At 46.8% G+C, this 19,933-nt stretch overlaps 1 protein-coding gene across 1 annotated transcript in view; it reads left to right on the top strand.

Moving 5' to 3' along the window:
* The window catches only part of tg (thyroglobulin), a 129,716-nt gene that overhangs the window by 87,397 nt on the left and 22,386 nt on the right, over window positions 1–19,933 (top strand). Inside the window, exons 23-25 of the mRNA XM_055633421.1 lie at window positions 1–115; window positions 2,762–2,929; window positions 18,894–19,075. The exon at window positions 1–115 is cut by the window's left edge and continues 50 nt beyond it. Of these exons, the coding sequence (XP_055489396.1) occupies window positions 1–115; window positions 2,762–2,929; window positions 18,894–19,075 (465 nt within the window). The remainder of the gene's footprint in view (window positions 116–2,761; window positions 2,930–18,893; window positions 19,076–19,933) is intronic.

Below are 19,933 nucleotides of genomic sequence, written 5' to 3'. Positions count from 1 at the left end.
GGAACAAGTCATCAACCTGGCTAAAGAGACTGGCTGTCCCACTAACAACAAGACAATGCTTCTCTCCTGCCTCCGCCGGCTACCTGCTCTAACTCTAAACTCTGCCCAGACTCAGGTTGGTCAATTACTCTTCACTCAACAATGTTGGAAGATTTGTTATATCATTCAACTTGCATCAAGCATCCAATCCAAGAGGCAAGTGTTTTATTGTCATATGTCCCAGGCGGGACAGTGAAATTCTTACTTGCTGCAGCACAACAGAATATGTGAATATGTGAACATTATATATAACGGGGAAAAAAAAAGCAAAGTTCTATAAATAACAAGTATAGTGCAAATAACAAATAATAATAGTCTTTTGCAGTTCAGAGCTCATAGCTTATTTGTTGTGTTTCATAGCCTGATGGCTGTGGGGAAAAAGTTGTTCCTGAACCTGGACGTTACAGTCTTCAGGCTCCTGCACCTTCTTCCTGATGGCAGTGGTGAGATAAGTGTGTGGCCAGGATGGTGTGGGTCTTCGATGATATTGGCTGCCCTTTTGAGGCAGCAACTACGATAGATCCCTTTGACGGTGGGGAGGTCAGAGTCACAAGTGATGGACTGGGCAGTGGTCACAACCTTTTGTGGTCTTTTTCGCTCCTGGACGTTCAAGTTGCCGAACCAGGCCACGATGCAACCAGTCAGAATGCTCTCTACCATGCACCTATAGAATCCTCTTCGACAGGCCGAATCCAACAATCTGGATCCAACAATGGATCTTATATTTGACATCCAACACAATGAATATTTTTCATCAGCTCCATTGTGTAAACTACCAAATTAAGGGAAGGTGCTGAGAAATATGTTTCTCCAGTGACCCGTGATGGTCTCGGATGCAAAGTAGGTAGGAAGCAGGTTCAACGGTGACCTGAACCATCCATTTGGGAAAACAATAGCAGGGGCAAACTATACAGAGTTCTTGAAGAAGATCAAGCAGTGGGAAACTAACGGAGGTTTCAAACGGTCAAAGTTAGCTCCTGTGTCTCTGTATCTTCCCATGGTCACCAACCCTTGCTCACTGAGTCATCCTGTATTAATGTTCCTCTTGGCAAAGATCCCAGCTTGAAGTCACAGCTAGTTTTTACTCAAATACCAGTAGCCTTCCAGGACAGAATGGCAGCAGCTACAATTATCTTTATCGGAGGCGGGATTTAATGCTCAACGTTGACGAGGAAGACTAAAAATAAAACCGTGAGAGGCAGATTGGAATCTGAGGTTTAATTTAAATGCTGATAAGCAATCAGCCAACGAGCAACAAACTTATACTGCTGGTGTTGGCTCCAAGTCCAAACCAATCTCATACGAAGAGACTCTGCCGAATGGAAGCATTGTCAGTAAAATGAGTTTGGATCGTTCAATTAGATTCCAGTAAATAACAAAACCCAGCAGATAAAGGTCTCACTTTTACAATGGACTGCTTCCGTCTCACACAGCCCAATGTCAAATCATTAATCTTGCACCCCCAGTGCTTGGGAATTAAATTAAACAACACATGATCACAGTGTACCTGTCACGCTGGGTAAAAGGTTCTGACTGTCTACCGTATCTCTGCCTCTCATCATTTTATAAACTGCTCTCAGCTTCCCCTCAACTTCCCAAGTTCCAGAAACAACAATCCCACTTGATCCAAACATTATTGATGCTTCACTGAATTGGAACAATAGACAATCACACTCAGCCAAGAGCTTCAGCAATCTAACGCCTCATCCTCACCCCCACTCACCCATCACCCACCCCCACCTTCCCTTACCACCTAGGGCAGCACGATGGTGCAGCGGTAGAGTTACTGCCTCACAGCACCAGAGACCCGGGTTCGATCGCAACTACGGGTGCTCTCTGTGCACAGTTTGCACATTCTCCCCGTGGGTTTTCTCCAAGATCTTCGGTTTCCTCCCACATTCCAAAGCCGTGCAGGTTTGTAGGTTAATTGGCTTGGTGTAAATGTAAAATTGTCCCTAGTGTTAGTGTGCGGGGATCGCTGGTCGGTGCGGACTCGATGGGCCGAAGGGCCTGTTTCCGCGCTGTATCTCTAAACTAAACTAATAAAAACACCCATCCTCCATCCCATGCTTCACCCCCACCTCCTCGTCACCTCTTCCCTACCCCCACCCTCCCCAACCCCCACCCCCACCTTCCCCCACCCACCCCTACTCACACCACCCCCACCACCATCCCCCACCTTCCCCCACCCACCGCCACCCCAGAGACATGACATCTTTGAGCACAAAGGCCTCCCCCTCTGTCTCTGTGATGTTGTGTCACCAGATACCACAGGGCTCAGATCTCCCTCGACAAGACCGGAGCGACTGTATCTGAGGCGGTTTTCTTGCCACACTTCATCAACTTTGGCCTCAGGCATTTAGAGACATTGGGCTGTCCTCTCACCCTCTATCCCACACAACATCAGCTACATTTAGACGTTTGGAGAGGCACGTGGATATGCAGGGGATGGAGGGATATGGATCACGTGCAGGCAGAGAAGGGATGGTCATGGCATCATGTTCAGCACGGACATTGTGGGCCGAAGGGCCTGTTCCTGTGCTGGACTGTTCTGTGTTCATTGGTTGGGATCTTGTGTTGTGAGTGATGTGTTGAAATGACTGGGGGTGACGGTGGGAGGACAGCAAGGACGTTGGTCCTCCAGAGACTACCGTCAACTCCGCTGGACCTGTGATACAAGGTACCATGTCCTCACCTGCACTTCCGTTTCCTTGCTCCACAGCTGCTGTTGACCAGAGGCCCGTTGCAGGCTTGGGGCCCTGTAGTGGATGGGAGATATCTGCGGGAACCCCCTCTGTCTGCACTCCGCAGTGGGCACTTACTCGCAGGGGACTTACTGATTGGGAGCGCAGAGAACGACGGGCTTGTCACCAGAGCAAAGGCAGCCAAGGTAAGATGGGACACAGTGCAAGGAACACTGCAAGAGTCCTTCACGCCAGCATTACAACAAGAGGAGGTTTTGTTTGTGTGGGAAGGAACTGCAGATGCTGGTTCACATCAAAGATAAACACAATATGCTGGAGTAACTCAGCAGGTCTGAGGAAAAGGACTAGGGGACCAGAGATGCTGCCTGACCCGCTGAGTTACTCCAGCACTCTGTGAAACGTCACCTATCCATGTTCTTCACAGATGCTGCCTGACCCGCTGAGTTACTCCAGCACTCTGTGAAACGTCACCTATCCAAGTTCTCCACAGATGCTGCCTGACCCGCTGAGTTACTCCAGAACTCTGTGAAACGTCACCTATCCATGTTCTCCACAGATGCTGCCTGACCCGCTGAGTTACTCCAGCACTCTGTGTCTTGTGTTGCCCTCTGAACAACAGTGGTTTCCTGGGGACACTAAGCCTTATTTCCTCTTCAGTAACTCCAGTATTCTCGTTTTTATAATGAACGTTGAATTTTATGAGGAGATTTTCTGCCATGTCTCCATAGTATTCGTCCGATCCTCAGCCAACACTAACATTCAACAGATTCCTGCTTAATTTGAACAAAAAATAATTTGAGAAATTGCAGCCAAGCTATACAAAAGTTTAATAAAAGTGAATGTAAAATTCCTCACAGTGAATGTCATCATACTTTTATATTTGTATGTGTCTCGTGATGTATTTCTGAGCCCAATATACAATAGACAATAGGTGCAGGAGTAGGCCATTCGGCCCCTCAAGCCAGCACCGCCATTCAATGTGATCGTGGATGATCATCCCCAATCAGTACCCCGTTCCAGCCTTCTCCCCATATCGCCTGACTCCGCTATCTTTAAGAGCCCTATCTAGCTGTCTCTTGAAAGTATCCAGAGAAGCGGCCTCCACCGCCCTCTGAGCAGAGAATTCCACAGAATTACAACTTTCTGTGTCAAAAAGCGTTCCCTCGTCTCCGTTCTAAATGGCTTACCCCTTATTCTTAAACTGTAGCCCCTGGTTCTGGACTCCCCCAACATCGGGAACATGCTTCCTGCCTCCAGCCTGTCCAAACCCTTAATAATCTTATATGTTTCAATAAGATAACCTCTCATCCTTCTAAACTCCAGAGTATAAAAGCTCAGCCGCTCCATTCTATCAACATATGACAGTCCCGCCATCCCGGGAATTAACCTGGTGAACCTACGCTGCACTCCCTCAATAGCAAGAATGTCCTTCCTCAATTGGAGGAACAGCACCTCATATTCTGCCTGGGTTGCTTGCATCCTGATGGCATGAATGTTGAATTCTCCCAATTTTGCTAGCCCTTGCTGTCTCCTCCCCTTCCTTAACCCTCGAGCTGTCTCCTCCCATCCCCCCGCACTCGGGCTCCTCCTCCTCCCCTTTTTCCTTCCTTCTCCCCTCCCACCCCCCATCGGTCTGAAGAAGGGTTTTGGCCTGAAACGTCGCCTATTTTCTTCGCTCCATAGATGCTGCTGCACCCGCTGAGTTTCTCCAGCAATTTTGTGTACCGTTAATCTCTACTCTTTGTTTCCTGTCTGCCAACCACTTCTCTATCCATGTCAGCACTCTACCCCCAATACTATGTGCCCTCATTTTGCCCACTAATCTCCCATGTGGGACCTTATCAAATGATTTCTGAAAGTCCAGGTACACTACATCCACTGGCTCTCCCTTGTCCAGTTTCCCAGTTACATCTTCAAAAAATTCCAGAAGATTAGTCAAGCATGATTTCCCCTTCGTAAATCCATGCTGACTCGGACTGATCCTGTTGCTGCTATCCAAATGTTCGGCTATCTCATCTTTTATAATTGACTCCAGCATCTTCCCCACCACCGATGTCAGGCTAACTGGTCTATAATTCCCTGTTTTCTCTCTCCTGCCTTTCTTAAAAAGTGGGATAAAATTAGCTACCCTCCAATCCCCAGGAACTGATCCTGAATCTATAGAACAATGGAAAATGATCACCAATGCGTCCACGATTTCTAGAGCCACTTCCTTAAGTGCCCTGGGATGCAGACCTTCAGGCCCTGGGGATTTATCAGCCTTTAGTCCCATCAGTCTGCCCAACACCATTTCCTGACTAATGTTAATTTCATGGGGAGCCTGTGAGCCTATGAGTTAGATTTAAATCTTAGGGCTAATGGAATCAAGGGATATGGGGAGAACGCAGGAACGGGACACTGATTGTGGATGTTCAGCCATGATCACATTGAATGGAGGTGCTGGCTGCAAGGTCTGGATGGCCTACTCCGGCAACTATTGTCTATGTTTCTATGTTTCTGCCCCTTGTTTCTCTCCTCATCCACACACTGCCATCCACACTTGAGGAGTGGTCTCTCCCCACAGGCTGTCAGTTGTCCACTCCTGCTGTCCCAGGCTCCGTGGGAGTGTCTCCTCAATTTGTTGTCTGTCAGTTTGGCAAACGGTCATTAGTTCAGGAGTAGAACTAGGCCATTCGGCCCATCAAGTCTACTCCGCCATTTAAACCAAGGCTGATCTATCTCTCCCTCCTAACCCCATTCTCGTGCTTTCTCGCCATAACCTCTGACACCCGTACTAATCAAGAATCTATCTAGCTCCACAAAATATCCACTGACTTGGCCTTCACAGCCTTCTGCGACAAAGAATTCCACAGATTCACCACCCTCTGACTAAAGAAATTTCTCCTCATCTTCCTAAAGGAAATGTCCTTTAATTCTGAGGCTGTGACCTCTAGTCCTAGACTCTCCCACTAGTGGAAACATCCTCTCCATATCCACTCTATCCAGGCCTTTCACTATTCAGTACGTTTCAATGAGGTCCCCCCTCATTCTTCTAAACTCCAGCGAGTACAGGCCCAATGCCGACAAATGCTCATCATATGTTAACCCATTCATTCCTGGGATCATTCTTGTAAACCTCCTCTGGACCCTCTCCAGAGCCGGCACATCCTTCCTCAGATATGGGGCCCAAAATTGCTCACAATATTCCAAATGCAACCTGACCAGCGCCTTATAGAGCCTCAGCATTACATCCCTGTTTTTGTATTCTCGTCTGTTTTTGAATTCTTGTATTACAAAATAGTAAGATTAAACGAGAACTTACCAGTTTGAAGTTTGATCGTTATTTTATGAGGAGTAACGTTGAGGGAATACGTGATGAACCCTGCCAGGACGCATGTGTGTCATTCTTCAAAGCAGCGGTGTGAAATCACAGATAACTGTAATGACTAAACATAGTAAGATTAGAGAAGAGATACCAGTTGAGTATATGATCAAGGGTGGGAGCGGAGGGCACGTAATCCCTCAATGTTACTCCTCATAAAATAACGATCAAACTTCAAACTGGTAAGTTCTCATTTAATCTTACTATTTTACTTCGGAGTCACGTGAGTGACTAAGTGAAGATTTTAAAGCTCTGTGATTTCATGCCGTGGAAACGAGTCCATGCATTACATCTGCCTTGATTATGGGGAGAATAGTGTTAACATCATTAGACATCAACATGATATTGAAAACCCAACGATAAATATATTAACACCAAATTATAGCCCCTATTTATGGGGTAAATTATATTACAGAATATTCTGTAATTATATTACAGAACTTATAATTGTTTCTGCAAATGTTCCAAGTTCAATGACTGGTTTGTTATAAAATCGCTGGAAAGTTTTCTCCGTTGACCATCTTGAGGATTTGGTCCATAGGAACATCCAACTTCATAGCTGCCAATGTAGCGGCAACCCTGGTGGAATGAGATTTAAAATGCTAGAGTCTACTCAAGCCTTATTAGGACCTGTTTTAGCCGTCTAGAGATGATCTGGACTGTCACTGTTTTGAGTGGCTGTTTGTAGCTGATTAAAAGTGACATTTCTTTCCCTCTGATGATCTTAGTATACTCCATATATAATAGCAAGTGTGTTACAATACAGAAACGATCATCTGTCGGGTATGCCCTGAATTCTGTTTTTAGGCCTGCTGACCCCTGTCAGTTCTGTTTGACTAATTCTTTGATGTGAAAAGTTAAATTTCCAGATGAAATAGTCATGTTGTCCAGCCTTAGTTTCTGTAGTGACTGGACCCTTTGTGCCGTGACCAAGGCCATCAGCATGACTGTTTTCATAGTCAGTTTCTGTAGGGACAGAGCTGTAGCTGGAGACCAGTTTCTTAACATGGTCAGTACAATGCTCACATCCCATATTTGGGAGTACCTGGTTCTTGGGGGATTAACATTAAAATGCCCCTCATGAGTTTGGTTACCAGGGTGTGTCCCAACAGAATGCCGCTCTGTTCCTTGCCACAGGTATGTTGACAGAGCACTTCTGGCGCAGTTGATGGCACTATGACTGAGCCTCTCATCGTAATGGAGGCTTGCCATGAATTCCAGAACAGACGGGATGTTCATAGATCTGTGGGTGATCTTTCCTTTGTTACCGGATGGACCAGTAAATTAGGTCTATGATGGATGGTGATGCATGGTTCGAATACCATGTCTAGTATCACCGGGAACCATGGTTGAGTAGGCCAATCGGGTACTATCAAAATACCAGACGCAGAGTCTTGCTGTATTTTCCTTAATACCCGACTGATGAGGCAGAAAGGAGGGAATGCATAAATAAACAATTTCCCCCAATGCAGCTAAAATGCATCTGTTGCCGCTGCCCCAGGTCTGGTTCCCATGAAACATAATTTGATAACTGGTGATTGAGCCTGGATGCGAAAAGATCGATATCTGGTGTTCCATACCATGCTGTAATTTCAGCAAATACATTTTTATCCAACATCCATTCAGTGTTTTCATTGAATTTGCGTGACCTGGTGTCTGCCACTAAATTTAGTTTACCTGGTAAGTAGGTAGCTGATATCTAAATATCTCTCTGGATACACCATTGCCAAATTGTGTTGGCCAGATTGTCACATGATGTTGATTTGTTTCCACCCATATGGTTGATATATGCTACCATGGTGGTGTTGTCAATTTGTAGTCTAACATGCTGGTGATGTAACCCAGAACAATATGACTTAAGGCAATGGAATGCACTTAACATTTCCAGGTAGTTTATGCCCAGTGTGTGTAATAATGATGCCTCCTGTGCATTCCATCTCCCTCCACAGCTGGAGATGGAATTGGTAGCACCCCAACCAAGTGCACTAGCATCAATTTGTAGTACCATAGACAGGTTGCTGATAATTATTGGATTGGAACAATACCTGACGTTATGTTCCCATCATTTTAGTTCCATTATGGCCTCTGTTGGTAGCTTCATTGGTCTGTCAAAATGGCCATCATTAAGTTTGAGTGCTCTTATTTTTGCTCTCTGTAAATTTTGATAGTGTAAAGGACCAAATTGTGTGGCTGGAAATACAGCCACTATCTTCCCAATTATTCTAGCTATCAGTCTAATGGATGGTTTGGTGATGTCAATGATTTCGCTACAAGCCTCTATTAAGGCTGTAACCTTTTCTTTCGGCAAAGTCACTGACATGAGAACTGAGTTAATGGTGAACCCCACATAATCCATTTTTGTTGAAGGCGTTAATTTAGACTGAACTGGATGGATGATAAACCCCAGTTTTCCAAACAATTGTATTGTGGCTGTTACCGCTTGTTTAGACAATTCCAAAGTTTTGCCAACAATAAGTATGTCATCTAGATATGCCATTACCATGTGTTTTTGTTTTTGCAGTAAGGGCTGGTTTCAAATTTTTGTGAACAGCCTGGGGCTGATGTTAGACCATTAGGTAGTGCCCTGTGTTGCCAACGCTGACCCATCCAGTTGAATTTTAAATAACATCTGTGGTCACCTCTTGTGGGTACTGTATAGTAAGCATCTTTTAAATCGATGCTTGCCGTGTAGTAGCCTTCGGAAATCAATTGCTTAGCAGTAATAAAGGTTTCCATTTTGAAATGAATATATTGTACAAAGATATTCAAAGTAGTTAAATCGATGATGATGCGGCAACCACCATCTTTCTTGTTTTTTATAAAGATATTGGACACGAATTCCTGTGATTCGTGTTGGGTTTTCTCAATTACTCCTTTTTTATAAAGCCGCTGTAGTTCAGCATGTGCTTTAGTTTTTTCTATGCCTGTGAGCACAAACATTCGGTTCGGTACATGCTGAACTGGAGGGTTATGTTTTTGTATAAATTCTATGCCATAACCCTGGATACTGCTTAGAATATAAGTGTCGGTAGTTAACTTATTCCATGCATCCAAATAATATCGTAATCTCCCACCAACTTCCATGCTCCCTTTAATTCTTAAGGAACCAGACCCACCTACCTCCATGGTTACCAGTGGTAGGTGTGTTATTTCTTCAGCATCCTCCATGGACGTTGAGGCGCCGTTGTCTGGGTCTGTAGCTGGGTTGGTGTTGAGGGCTTGCGCATTTTCCAGGAAGGTCGGTCTGGGTCATGGCCTAAAAAAGACCGATGTTGGGTGTTCCTGCAGTTTGTCTTGGCCGACTGGTGGGCTTTGACTTATTTTGATAAATCCCCTCCAAATAGTAGTATTGATGGTTTGGAGGTTCCAGGTTTGCAGAGGCCTGCAAATTTGGGGTCCAGAGCCGGTTGGATAGCACTTTTCCTAATATTGTTTAACTCATATTGTGAGTTGCAGAGTAAAGCCAGTGCATCTTGGTGGTCTAGGGTCATGTTTTGCTCATTCAATGTGTGGGCAAAAGCCGTAATTCCTGCTGTTGGGACTTTTAGGACTTTCTGTATTTTTAAGTCCCTGGTTCTAATTGATGCCCCGGCATGTTTCCAGATGCACTGGTTGACACTGGGAACATTTAGCGACTTGCATTTCCCTGGTGGTAAGTGTTGTGCCGTGGTGTCCGATAATGCCTGTCTCTGTAGTTGGTTAAAAGACATGTAGTCAATGCTTGCCGCTATTTTCAGCTCTAGGTTTAGGCCAGTTTGGTCGGGTTGGATAAACTGGGACACCATATCCAACATGTTTTCTTTCACCCCAGGCATACTAGCGGTATGTTGATCACTCCCCTCTTCAGGGTCAGCCCAGGATTGACCCTCCGTGCTCCCCTCTGATGAGGGAGAAACACTTTGCAGCCCCACAAGAGGTACTGCTGTGGGGCTTACTAATTGCCCACTGTGGTTAGCCTCCATCTCCCGGAGCCTGCCACTTTGGAGTATTTCCTCCAGCAGCCGCTCCAACTGGCTCTTATGCTCTCGGGCATAGGCCACTCGTGGCTGCTGCTGATCCTGCAGCCGCTCCAACCGACCCCAATGCTCACGGGCACTGGCCGTCGCGGCTGCTTTTGTTCCCCGCTCCCAGCCGCTCCAACCGGCTCCAATGCGCACGGGCACTGGCCGCTCGCGGCTATTCAGAGTCGGAATAGTTTTTTGCTTCGCTCTACCGACCGGCCATGGCCGGTGTGGGAGCGAAGTCGGGCACAGCTGTTCCCATTACGGGAGATTGGCGTGCCGTTGGCTGCTGCTGCCGGCTGCCCGCAACTCCACGGTTCTCCCCCGCCAGCTTTCTCGCAGCCTTCGTGGATCTGGTCCATGTCTCCACCTGTAAGGTAAGTGGAAGGAACGCAGAGTCTCCTTACCTGCTGTTCCCGGCTTTCAAATTCTGCCGCTAAGGGGAACGTCGTTCCCCCTCCTGTGACTCGTTGCAATGCGTGTAGCGATATGACACGCATGCGTCCTGGCGGGGTTCTTCACGTGGTCACTCACGTGACTCCGAAGTAAAATAAATGTTAGCATTGAGTTTGCCTTCCTTACTACGATTCAACTTGCAAATTAACTTTTTGGGAATCCTGTACCAGCGATCCCAAGTCTCTTTATTCCTACGACCAAAGTGCATGACTCCACACTTTGCTGCCGGCTGTCAGATCCCACTGAGGAACATGTGTGGTGCTTGTTAACAAAGCTGCAGCTTTCTAGCTGCTGGTTACAGGAAGGCTTTGATGCTTTGCAAGTTACGGGTTACAACTCTTGCCCAGTGAGGAGCTGATAAACTCTTTCCTGCCTGCAACGAGCAGTAGCAAAACGATGATTTCTGGACAACTGCCAGGAAATGGCACATTTGGGACGCACAAAATCTTAAAATGTGTAGGAAGGAACTGCAGATGCTGGTTTACACCAAGGATAAATACAAAATACTGGAGTAATTCAGCGGGGCAGGCAGCATCTCTGGAGGGAAGGAATGGGTGACGTACTGGGTCGAGACTGAAGAAAGGTCTCAGACTGAAGAAGGGTCTCGACCTGAAACGTCACCCATTCCTTCTCTCCAGAAACATTAAAATTGCCTCTGATATCACACAAATAGTAAAGATATAGAAAGATTGCAATGTTGGCGCGGTGTCCTATTATTGATCACACTTTGCTGGCTTTACCTTGCACTAAACGTTATTCCCTTATCATGTATCTGTACACTGTGGATGGATCGATTGTAATCATGTGTTGTCTTTCCGTTGACTGGTTAGCACGCAACAAAAGCTTTTCACTGTACCTCGGTACACGTGACAATAAACTGAACTCAACTGAAGTGAACTATCTTTGCCATGGTTCGGTGAGGCACCAAACTCTCTGCGTTCTATTTCCCGTGTTTCCGTGGCAACGTGCCAAGTGTGGGCACGGTGGCCCAATGGTGGAGCAGCTAGCGACAACCCAACAGGTGATGTCCACCATCTTCTGCCAACTGGTGTGGACGTGTCACCAACAGGCTCGGCAATAGTTTGCCAGGACATCCAACTTTGTGGCAAATGCCACGTATGAACAGAAAATGAAAAATCAATGGAAAGATGGGAAGGTGATCACTTACCATCTAACACTTTCTTTCATTAGTTTAGTTCAGAGATACAGCGTGGAAACATCCGCTTCAGCCAGCCGAGTCCGCGCCAACCAGCGATCCCCGCTACATTAGCACACACTGCACGCTAGGGACAATTTACAATTTTGCCAAACCAACTAACCTGCAAACCTGCATGTCTTTGGAGTGTGGGAGGAAAACGGAGCACCCAGAGAAAACCCACGTGGTCACGGGGAGAATGTACAACCTCTGTACAGGCAGCACCCGTGGTCAGGATTGAACCTGGGTCTCCGGTGCTGTGAGGCAGCAACTCTACTGCTGCACCACCAAGCAAACCTAAGATTTCACTTGAAACACAATTATGTTTATCACTCATTGCGAGGTACAGTGAAAAGCTTGAGTTCATCCACTATTCCATCAAATCTGATAATATTATATAATCAGTCTGAAGAAGGGTCTCGACCCGAAACGTCACCTGTTCCTTCACTCCATAGATGCTGCCTCACCCGCTGGGTTTCTCCAGCATTTGTGTCTACATACGTTACAATCAAGTCAAACTCAAGTAATGCAGGTTGAGCAAAGGGGAAGATACAGAGTGCAGAATATAGTTCCCATCAGTTCCACAGACAAAGTCCAATGTCCGCAATGGGGTAGAGGTGAATCGGACAGCACCCTAGCTTATGGCAGGACCTTTCAGAAGCCTGATAACAGAGGGGAAGAAGCTGTTCCTGAGTCTGGTGGTGCGCGCTTTCAAGCTTCTGTACCTTCTGCCGGACGGGAGCGGGGAGAAGAAGGAATGACCGGGGTGGGACAGGGACAAGTCTTTGATTATGTCGGCTGCGTGAGGTGTAGATGGAGTCAGTGGTGTGGAGTGTGGTGTGTGATCGACTGGGCTAATAGACTGGGCTACATCTACAATGGTGGGGAGTGTGGTGTGTGTGGGGGACTGGGCTACATCTACAATGGTGGGGAGTGTGGTCTGTGTGATGGACTGGGCTACATCTACAATATCTGATAACAGTCCTATTCTTCCAAAAATGGTTAAAACCATGCTAAATTGCATTGCCAAATGTAATAAATTCACAATCCAAACCATTGACACTCTATGTAAACACGTTGATGCGATTGCCAAGAAGGCCCACCAATACCTCTACCTCCTCGGGAGACTGAAGAACGGTGGCATGTCTCCAACTGGGCTTGTATTCACTGGAATGTAGAAGGATGAGAGGGAATCTTAGAGAAACATTTAACATTAGAGATTGGACAGGTTAGATGCAGGAAACATGTTCCCCATGTTGGGGGAGTCCAGAACCAGGGGTCACAGTTTAAGAATAAGGGGTCGGCCATTTAGGACTGAGATGAGGAAGAACCTCTTCAGCCAAAGAGTTGTGAATCTGTGAAATTCTCTGCCAGAAGGCAGTGGAGGCTAATTCACTGGATGTATTCAAAAGGGAGTTAGATAGAGCTCTTAAACCCCTTTTTCACGGGGCGACTTGACGCAAGAGTTAACCAGAGTTGAACATCGTGGGAACCTCTTGCGATAACCGTACGGCATTCGTGGACCACCGTGGCGCTAACGGCAGGTACTCGTGTAACTTGGTGACTCGGGAGAAAATTCAAACAAGCTTGAATTTCTCCAAGAGTGACTTGTACACTTGTGGTTGAACATTGCAACATTATATGGACGTAGTGGCCAGTGCGATATCCGTACTGACTCTTGCGTGTACCGTGGGAACTCCTGCGAACGGTGAACCCGGAAGGTGGACAGAGGGGACAGAAAGTGAGTAAAAATTGTCTTCTGTGGGATTGAATTTAAAAAATAAAGATTTGCATCCGCATATGGACATCAACTTATTCATGAGTTATGTTAATGAGATTCAAGAAAATAACTATAATCTTTAAAAGGGACTTTACTGAAAGGTCCCGCATTTTTATGGTCTGTGAGAAATTTGTCACATGTACTTCTTTGAGAGATACAGCTCGGAGTCCTCGCCGACCAGCGATCGATGCCTTTCCGAAGCAGGGTCCGGAACGCTACCAATCAATGTTCTCCAGAGACCCGTGTAAAGGAGTGAACTGTACATGCTGGTTTAAAACGAAGACAGACACAAAAAGCTGGAGTAACCTAGCGAGTCAAGCAGCATCTCTGGAGAAAAATAGGTGATGTTTCGGGACGAGACACATCTTCAGACTCAATTCCGATTAGGATGTCTGAAGAAGGGTTCCGATTCGAATCGCCACTTATACTTTTTCTCCAGAGATGCTGCCTAACGCGCTGACTTACTCCAGCTTTTTATGTTTTTCTTCCCAGATCTGACTTACCTGCTGAGTTACACCAACATTTTGTGTCCGTGTTCACTATGAACATTGAATTATTTAATTTTAGGTAACTTACACTCTCTCTCTCTCCCCTGCCCACCTCCTCCTGTCCCCCCCCCCCCTCCCTCCCCCTCCCCCATGCAGTAATTGTCGGTAAACCAGTCCAAGGTTTGCAACGCTGGTTCACTCTTGGGATCACACTATCCCTAGCCAACATTTGGCCTATCAGGGAACCAAATATAGACATAAAGTGCTGGAGTGATTCAGTGGGTCAGGCAGCATCTCTGGAGGAAAGGGTTAGGCGACATTTCGGGTCGGGACCCTTCTTCAAATTACCCTGCTGAGGTCATCTGTTGTTGGCCCTGATTTGTCCCGGTCTTTTCTTGCTTCCAGTTCCCCCCTACAATCATCCTGAAGAAGGGTCCCGACCAAAAATGGAATCTATTCCTTTTCTCCAGAGATGCTGCTTGGCCCGCTGAGTTACTCCAGCATTTTGTGTCTAACTTGCTGATTCCGACGGTTTTTGATTTACTCTGAAACACACGTTGGAAATTTAAACTTGGGCGCAACTAACATCGTCTTACCGTGGGAACTCTTTAACTCAGCGGGCAGGCAGCAGTTAATTGTTGCTCCCTTCAGTTTCCCAGGGGGTCGGGACGGGACTGGAGTTGGGAGGGAAAGGTGGGGGAGTCGAGAGAGAGGAAGGGGAGACAGATGGGGGTGGCTTCATTTACTGGCGGCGGGTGTCTGTCACTGAAACAGGCAGGTGAGATTTCACATCCACCTTGTGTGTGCCTCTCTCTCTCTCTCCCTCCCTCCCTCTCACACAGGCTGAGAGACTCTGCCTCAGTAACAGTGCTCACTCCATCTGTGTCTCCCACATACACAGTAAAACTCTGCTTTGTGTGTGTATATACCAATTCAACCAAGGGAGGATATTTATAGTGTGTGAAAAAAAAGTGACATAATTTGTGCCACATGATGATTTAATTACACTTGACAGTTACAATGTCATTCAAGATTTAACGGGAAAGCTCGGGAGACGGACAAGTCACTTGCACAAATAACAGAAATGCCGAGTACCGTGGGAACTCTTTGTCTACCCCCCCCCCCCCCCCCGTTATATCGTGTGATATCGTGCTAGACCACGACCACTTCACTCTGGCTACATCTTGCGTCAAGTCGCCCCGTGAAAAAGGCCTATTACGGCTAGCGTTGGCAATATGTTGAAACAGAGCAGAGATTACAAGTAGTAGACACTAGGAGCTGGTTTCCACAAGGAAAGACACAATGTCTCTCCCACAAAGATTGCAGGCTTATATTACCATTGCTATCTGTGCTTTTAGCTGACAGACCTAAACTCTGGAATTCATCCTTTGTCCTCTAGTTCCATTTCCTTTAAGATGATGAAGGGATATGGGGAGAAGGCAGGAACGGGGTACTGATTGGGAATGATCAGCCATGATCATAGTGAATGGCGGTGCTGGCTCGAAGGGCCGAATGGCCTACTCCTGCACCTATTGTCTATGTATTTATGTTTCATTTTCAGAATAACACATCAGATCCCTTCGATATGAAATATTTTTATTCTGTGCAGTGAAAGGGAGATTTAATGAGTTCCCTTATAAAGATCAGTAACTAGCTGGTGGTGATGTGAGTTCATGGTTGTCTACATGCTCCTATAATTACTGCTTTATTGGTACAAGTGCAGGGAACCATGTTCCTCAATCACTTCTTTCTCACCAAAATCCTACGTGGCGTTTCACAAATGCAGCTTTCACGACGAAGTTTGCCTTCAGATGCTGGAATCTTGAGCAAACACCAAGCTCTAGGTTAGTGCTTGTCACGTGTACTGAGGTACAGTGAAAGTCTTGCTTTGCCTGTGTGGAGTTTGCACGTTCTCCCTGTGACCGCGTGGGTTTCCTCCGGGCGCTCCGGTTTCCTCCCACACTCCAAAGACGTGCGGGTTTGTAGGTTAATCGGCCCCTCTGTAAATTGCCCCCCTCGTGTGTAGGGAGTGGATGAGAAAGTGGGATAACATGGAACTAGTGTGAGCGGGAGATCGGGGAGTTCTAGAGCTCCTGTTCAACCAAGAGGACGGGGAAGGTCATTGTGACTTGTTTCACTTTGCTGCATAAACAACATATCACGAGCTCTGTCTGCTCTCTGTCCTGGCACTAATTCTGGCATGGATTCTTGTCTAGACTTCTGTTCCTATGATCTGACCTATGGTGTTCTCAGCTGCCAGCTCCAAGCCATCCATCAGTATTCACTGCATTTACAACATGTTTTAAAGGGGTCTGTACATCAGGAACGATGTTTGACAGCCTCCACTCCATCACAGAGCTATCATGGTCACCATGAGAAGGGTTTAGGGATCGATATTTACCCTGCCTCACCAAGTTCCAGTCTTCCACAGGAAATTACTTAACAAGTACTTAACAAGAAGTCAGATTATTATCTGAATGGTAGATAGACACAAAAATCTGGAGTAACTCAGCAGGACAAGCAGCATCTCAGCCGCTTCAGACTGATGTCAGGGAGTGGGTGGTGCATAGAGAGTGTATATATTCCTTATCTGTACACCTCCTTATCTCTACCGCCCACTCCCTGACATCAGTCTAAAGAAGGGCCTCGAACCGAAACGCCACCCATTCCTTCTCTCCAGAGATGCTGCCTCACCCGCTGAGCTACTCCAGCAGTTTGTGTCTATCTTCCATTTAAACCAGCATCTGCAGTTCCTTCACACACATTATCTGAATGGTGTCAGATTAGTAAAAGGGGAAGTACAACGAGATCTGGGTGTGCTTGTACATCAGGCACTGAATGTAAGCATGCAGGTACAGCAGGCAGTGAAGAAAGCTAATGGCATGTTGGTCTTCTTAACGAGAGGCCATTCTTTCGATCCTGACCTTGGGTGTTGTCTGTCTGTGTGAAGTTTGCACGTTCACCCTGTGACCACATGTGTTTTCTCCGGGTGCTCCGGTTTCCTCCCACATCCCAAAGAGGTGCGGGTTTGTTGGTTAATCGGCCTCTCTGTAAATTGCTCCTGGTGTGTAGGGAGTGGATGAGAAAGTGGGATAACATAGAACTAGTGTGAGCGGGTGATCGCTGGTCAACACGGACTCGGTGGGCCGAAGGGCCAGTTTCCGTGGTATCTCTAAACTAAAGCCCTTGTGATGGTACACTGCAATGTTGGATACCACGTGGAGCCTTCATGCCCACGTTAGTTTTGCAATCAGCCTGTCACCGCTGGTGGCTTGCCAACAGCTTCACGAGAAGGTCCAACCACAAGAGTTCAATAACAACTCATTGGCCTTATCTACACACGGGTTACGATTGGTGAGAATGTATGTAAAAGGGGCTTCTGGAATAAACGTGACACGTGGTGTCTGGCTCAGCGACGTGACCATTGTTCTTTGCTTTCTGTCCTGGGATTCAGTAGATCCGACAGCCATGGGCTGTCACAATAATCGCTACATGGGTTACCCCAACCCTGACCCTAACCCTGACCCTAACCCTGACCCTAACCCTGACCCTGACCCTGACCCTGACCCTGAGGTCCTTCTGCAGTTGTACAGGGCCCTGGGGAGACCACATCTGGAGTATTGTGTGGAATCTTGGCCTCCAAATTTGAGGAAGGACATTCTTGCTATTGAGGCAGTGCAACGTAGGTTTACCAGGTTAATTCCCGGGACGGCGGGACTCAAATATGATAAAAGAATGGGTTGAATGGGCTTGTATTCACTGGAATTTAGAAGGTGAGAGGGTATCTTATAGAAACCTGTCACATTCTTGGAGGATTGAACCAGGGTAGATGCAGGAAAAATGTTCCCGATCTTGGTGGAGTTCAGAACCAGGGGTCACAGTTTAAGAATAAGGGGTCGGCCATTTGGGACTGAGATGAGGAAACACTTCTTCACCCAGAGAGTTGTGAATCTGTGGAACTCTCTGCCACAGAAGGCAGTGGAGGCCAATTCATTGGATGTTTTCAAGAGAGAGTTGGATTAAAGGGCCTGTCCCACTTAGGCGTCATTTGCACATCACGCAGGTGGTGTCGTGAGTCGGGACGCGTAAATGACGCGCAAATAACACCTAAGTGGGACAGGCCCTTTAGCTCTTAGGGCTTGGTGTATGCAAATTGTCCCTAGTGTGTGTAGGATAATGCCAGTGTGCGGGGATCGCTGGTCGGCACGGACTCGTTGGGCCGAAGGGCCTGTTTCCGCACTGTATCTCTAAACTAAACTAAACGGAATCAAGGAAGATGGCGAATGGAGTACTGATTGTGGATGGCGGTGTTGGCTGGCCGGAAGGGTTGAATGGCCTACTCCTGCACCTATTGTCTATGTTTCTATGCAAGTAGCCTCATTGTTCAGGAGCTGCAGGGCTCGGCAGACGTGGTGAATTTATTCAGGGTATTGATTATCTACTGACACTCATTGACACTGAATTCCAATGATCATGTCCTGTAGAACTCCGTGATCACCCACTCACATTAGTTCTATGTTATCTCACTGCCTCATCCACTCCCTGCACACACACAGGGTCAATTAACCAACAAACCCGCACGTCTTTGGGATGTGGGAGGAAACCGAATCACCTGGAGTAAACCCACGCAGTCACAGGGAGAACGTGCAAACTCCACAAAGACAACACCTGAGGTCAGGATGGAATCTGTGTCTCTGGCGCTGAGAGGCAGCAGCTCCAACAGATATGATTCAATTTGACTTTGACCTGAGATTTCTAAGTTCATTGAATACAAGGCTATTTTCAAACTTACAGAATGACGGGTGGATTTTGAAATGTTGGGGGGATTACAGAGATGTTTTATTTTGTGTTATTGTTGGACTGTTCAGGGATCTGACGGAACGTCTGGAGGATCGGACGGTGAGACAGCATTGTACCGAGTTCTGCAGGAGTCACTGGGTGGAGGAACCTCTAGCTCCCTGGTCAAAGATGCCGTGGCCTGGTTCTATTCACAGTGGCAGACACAGGATGACTACGCTGCCCTCTCCCGGGCTTTGGACAACGCCACCAGGTAAGTGAGAACAATCTCCCCCACACCTCCCACCTGCCTGATCTGTAGAGAACTCTGCACTCAGTTTGGAAAGGCTGAATTCGCCCAGTTACACCATTCAACCAACATCAGACAAAGATTACTCATTTTGATATCACTGATGTAAACTGGCAACTGTATCTCCCCGGTTACAACAGCAAGTCTAGATTTAGTATTAGGTTTAGAGATACAGCGTGGAAACATGCCCTTTGGCCCACTGAGTCTCCACCAACCAGCCATCCCTGCACCCTAACACTAGCCTACACACACTACACACAGTATTTACATTTACACCAAGCCAGGTAACCTACAAACCTGTACATCTTTCGAGTGTGGGAGGAAACTAACGTTTTCGGAGAAAACCCACGCGGTCACGGGGAGAACGTACAGGGGGTGGCCCTAGAAATCGTGGATGCATTGGTGATCATTTTCTAATGTTCTCTCGACTCTAGGTCAGTTCCTGTGGACTGGAGGGTAGCCAATGTAACTCCACTTTTTAAGAAAGGAGGGGGGGAGAGAAAACAGGGAATTATAGACCAGTTAGCCTTACATCGGTAGTGGGGAAGATTCTGGAGTCGATTATTAAAGATGTTATAGCAGCGCATTTGGAAAGCAGTGACAGGATCGGTCAAAGTCAGCATGGCTATATGAAGGGGAAACATGCTTGACTAATCGTCTGGAATTTTTTGAGGATGTAACAAGTAGAATGGATAAGGGAGAGCCAGTGGATGTGGTAGTGACTAGTGAGGTGCCGCAAGGCTCGGTGCTAGGACCCCAGTTATTTACAATATATATTAACGATTTACACGAGGGAATTAAATGTGACTTCTCTAAGTTTGC

This window comes from Leucoraja erinacea, chromosome 4 (genome assembly GCF_028641065.1).
Source record: "Leucoraja erinacea ecotype New England chromosome 4, Leri_hhj_1, whole genome shotgun sequence".
NCBI classification, from domain to species: domain Eukaryota; kingdom Metazoa; phylum Chordata; class Chondrichthyes; order Rajiformes; family Rajidae; genus Leucoraja; species Leucoraja erinaceus.
The sequence above is the reverse complement of the archived record's forward strand: the minus strand, read 5'-3'. Positions and strand labels throughout refer to the sequence as shown.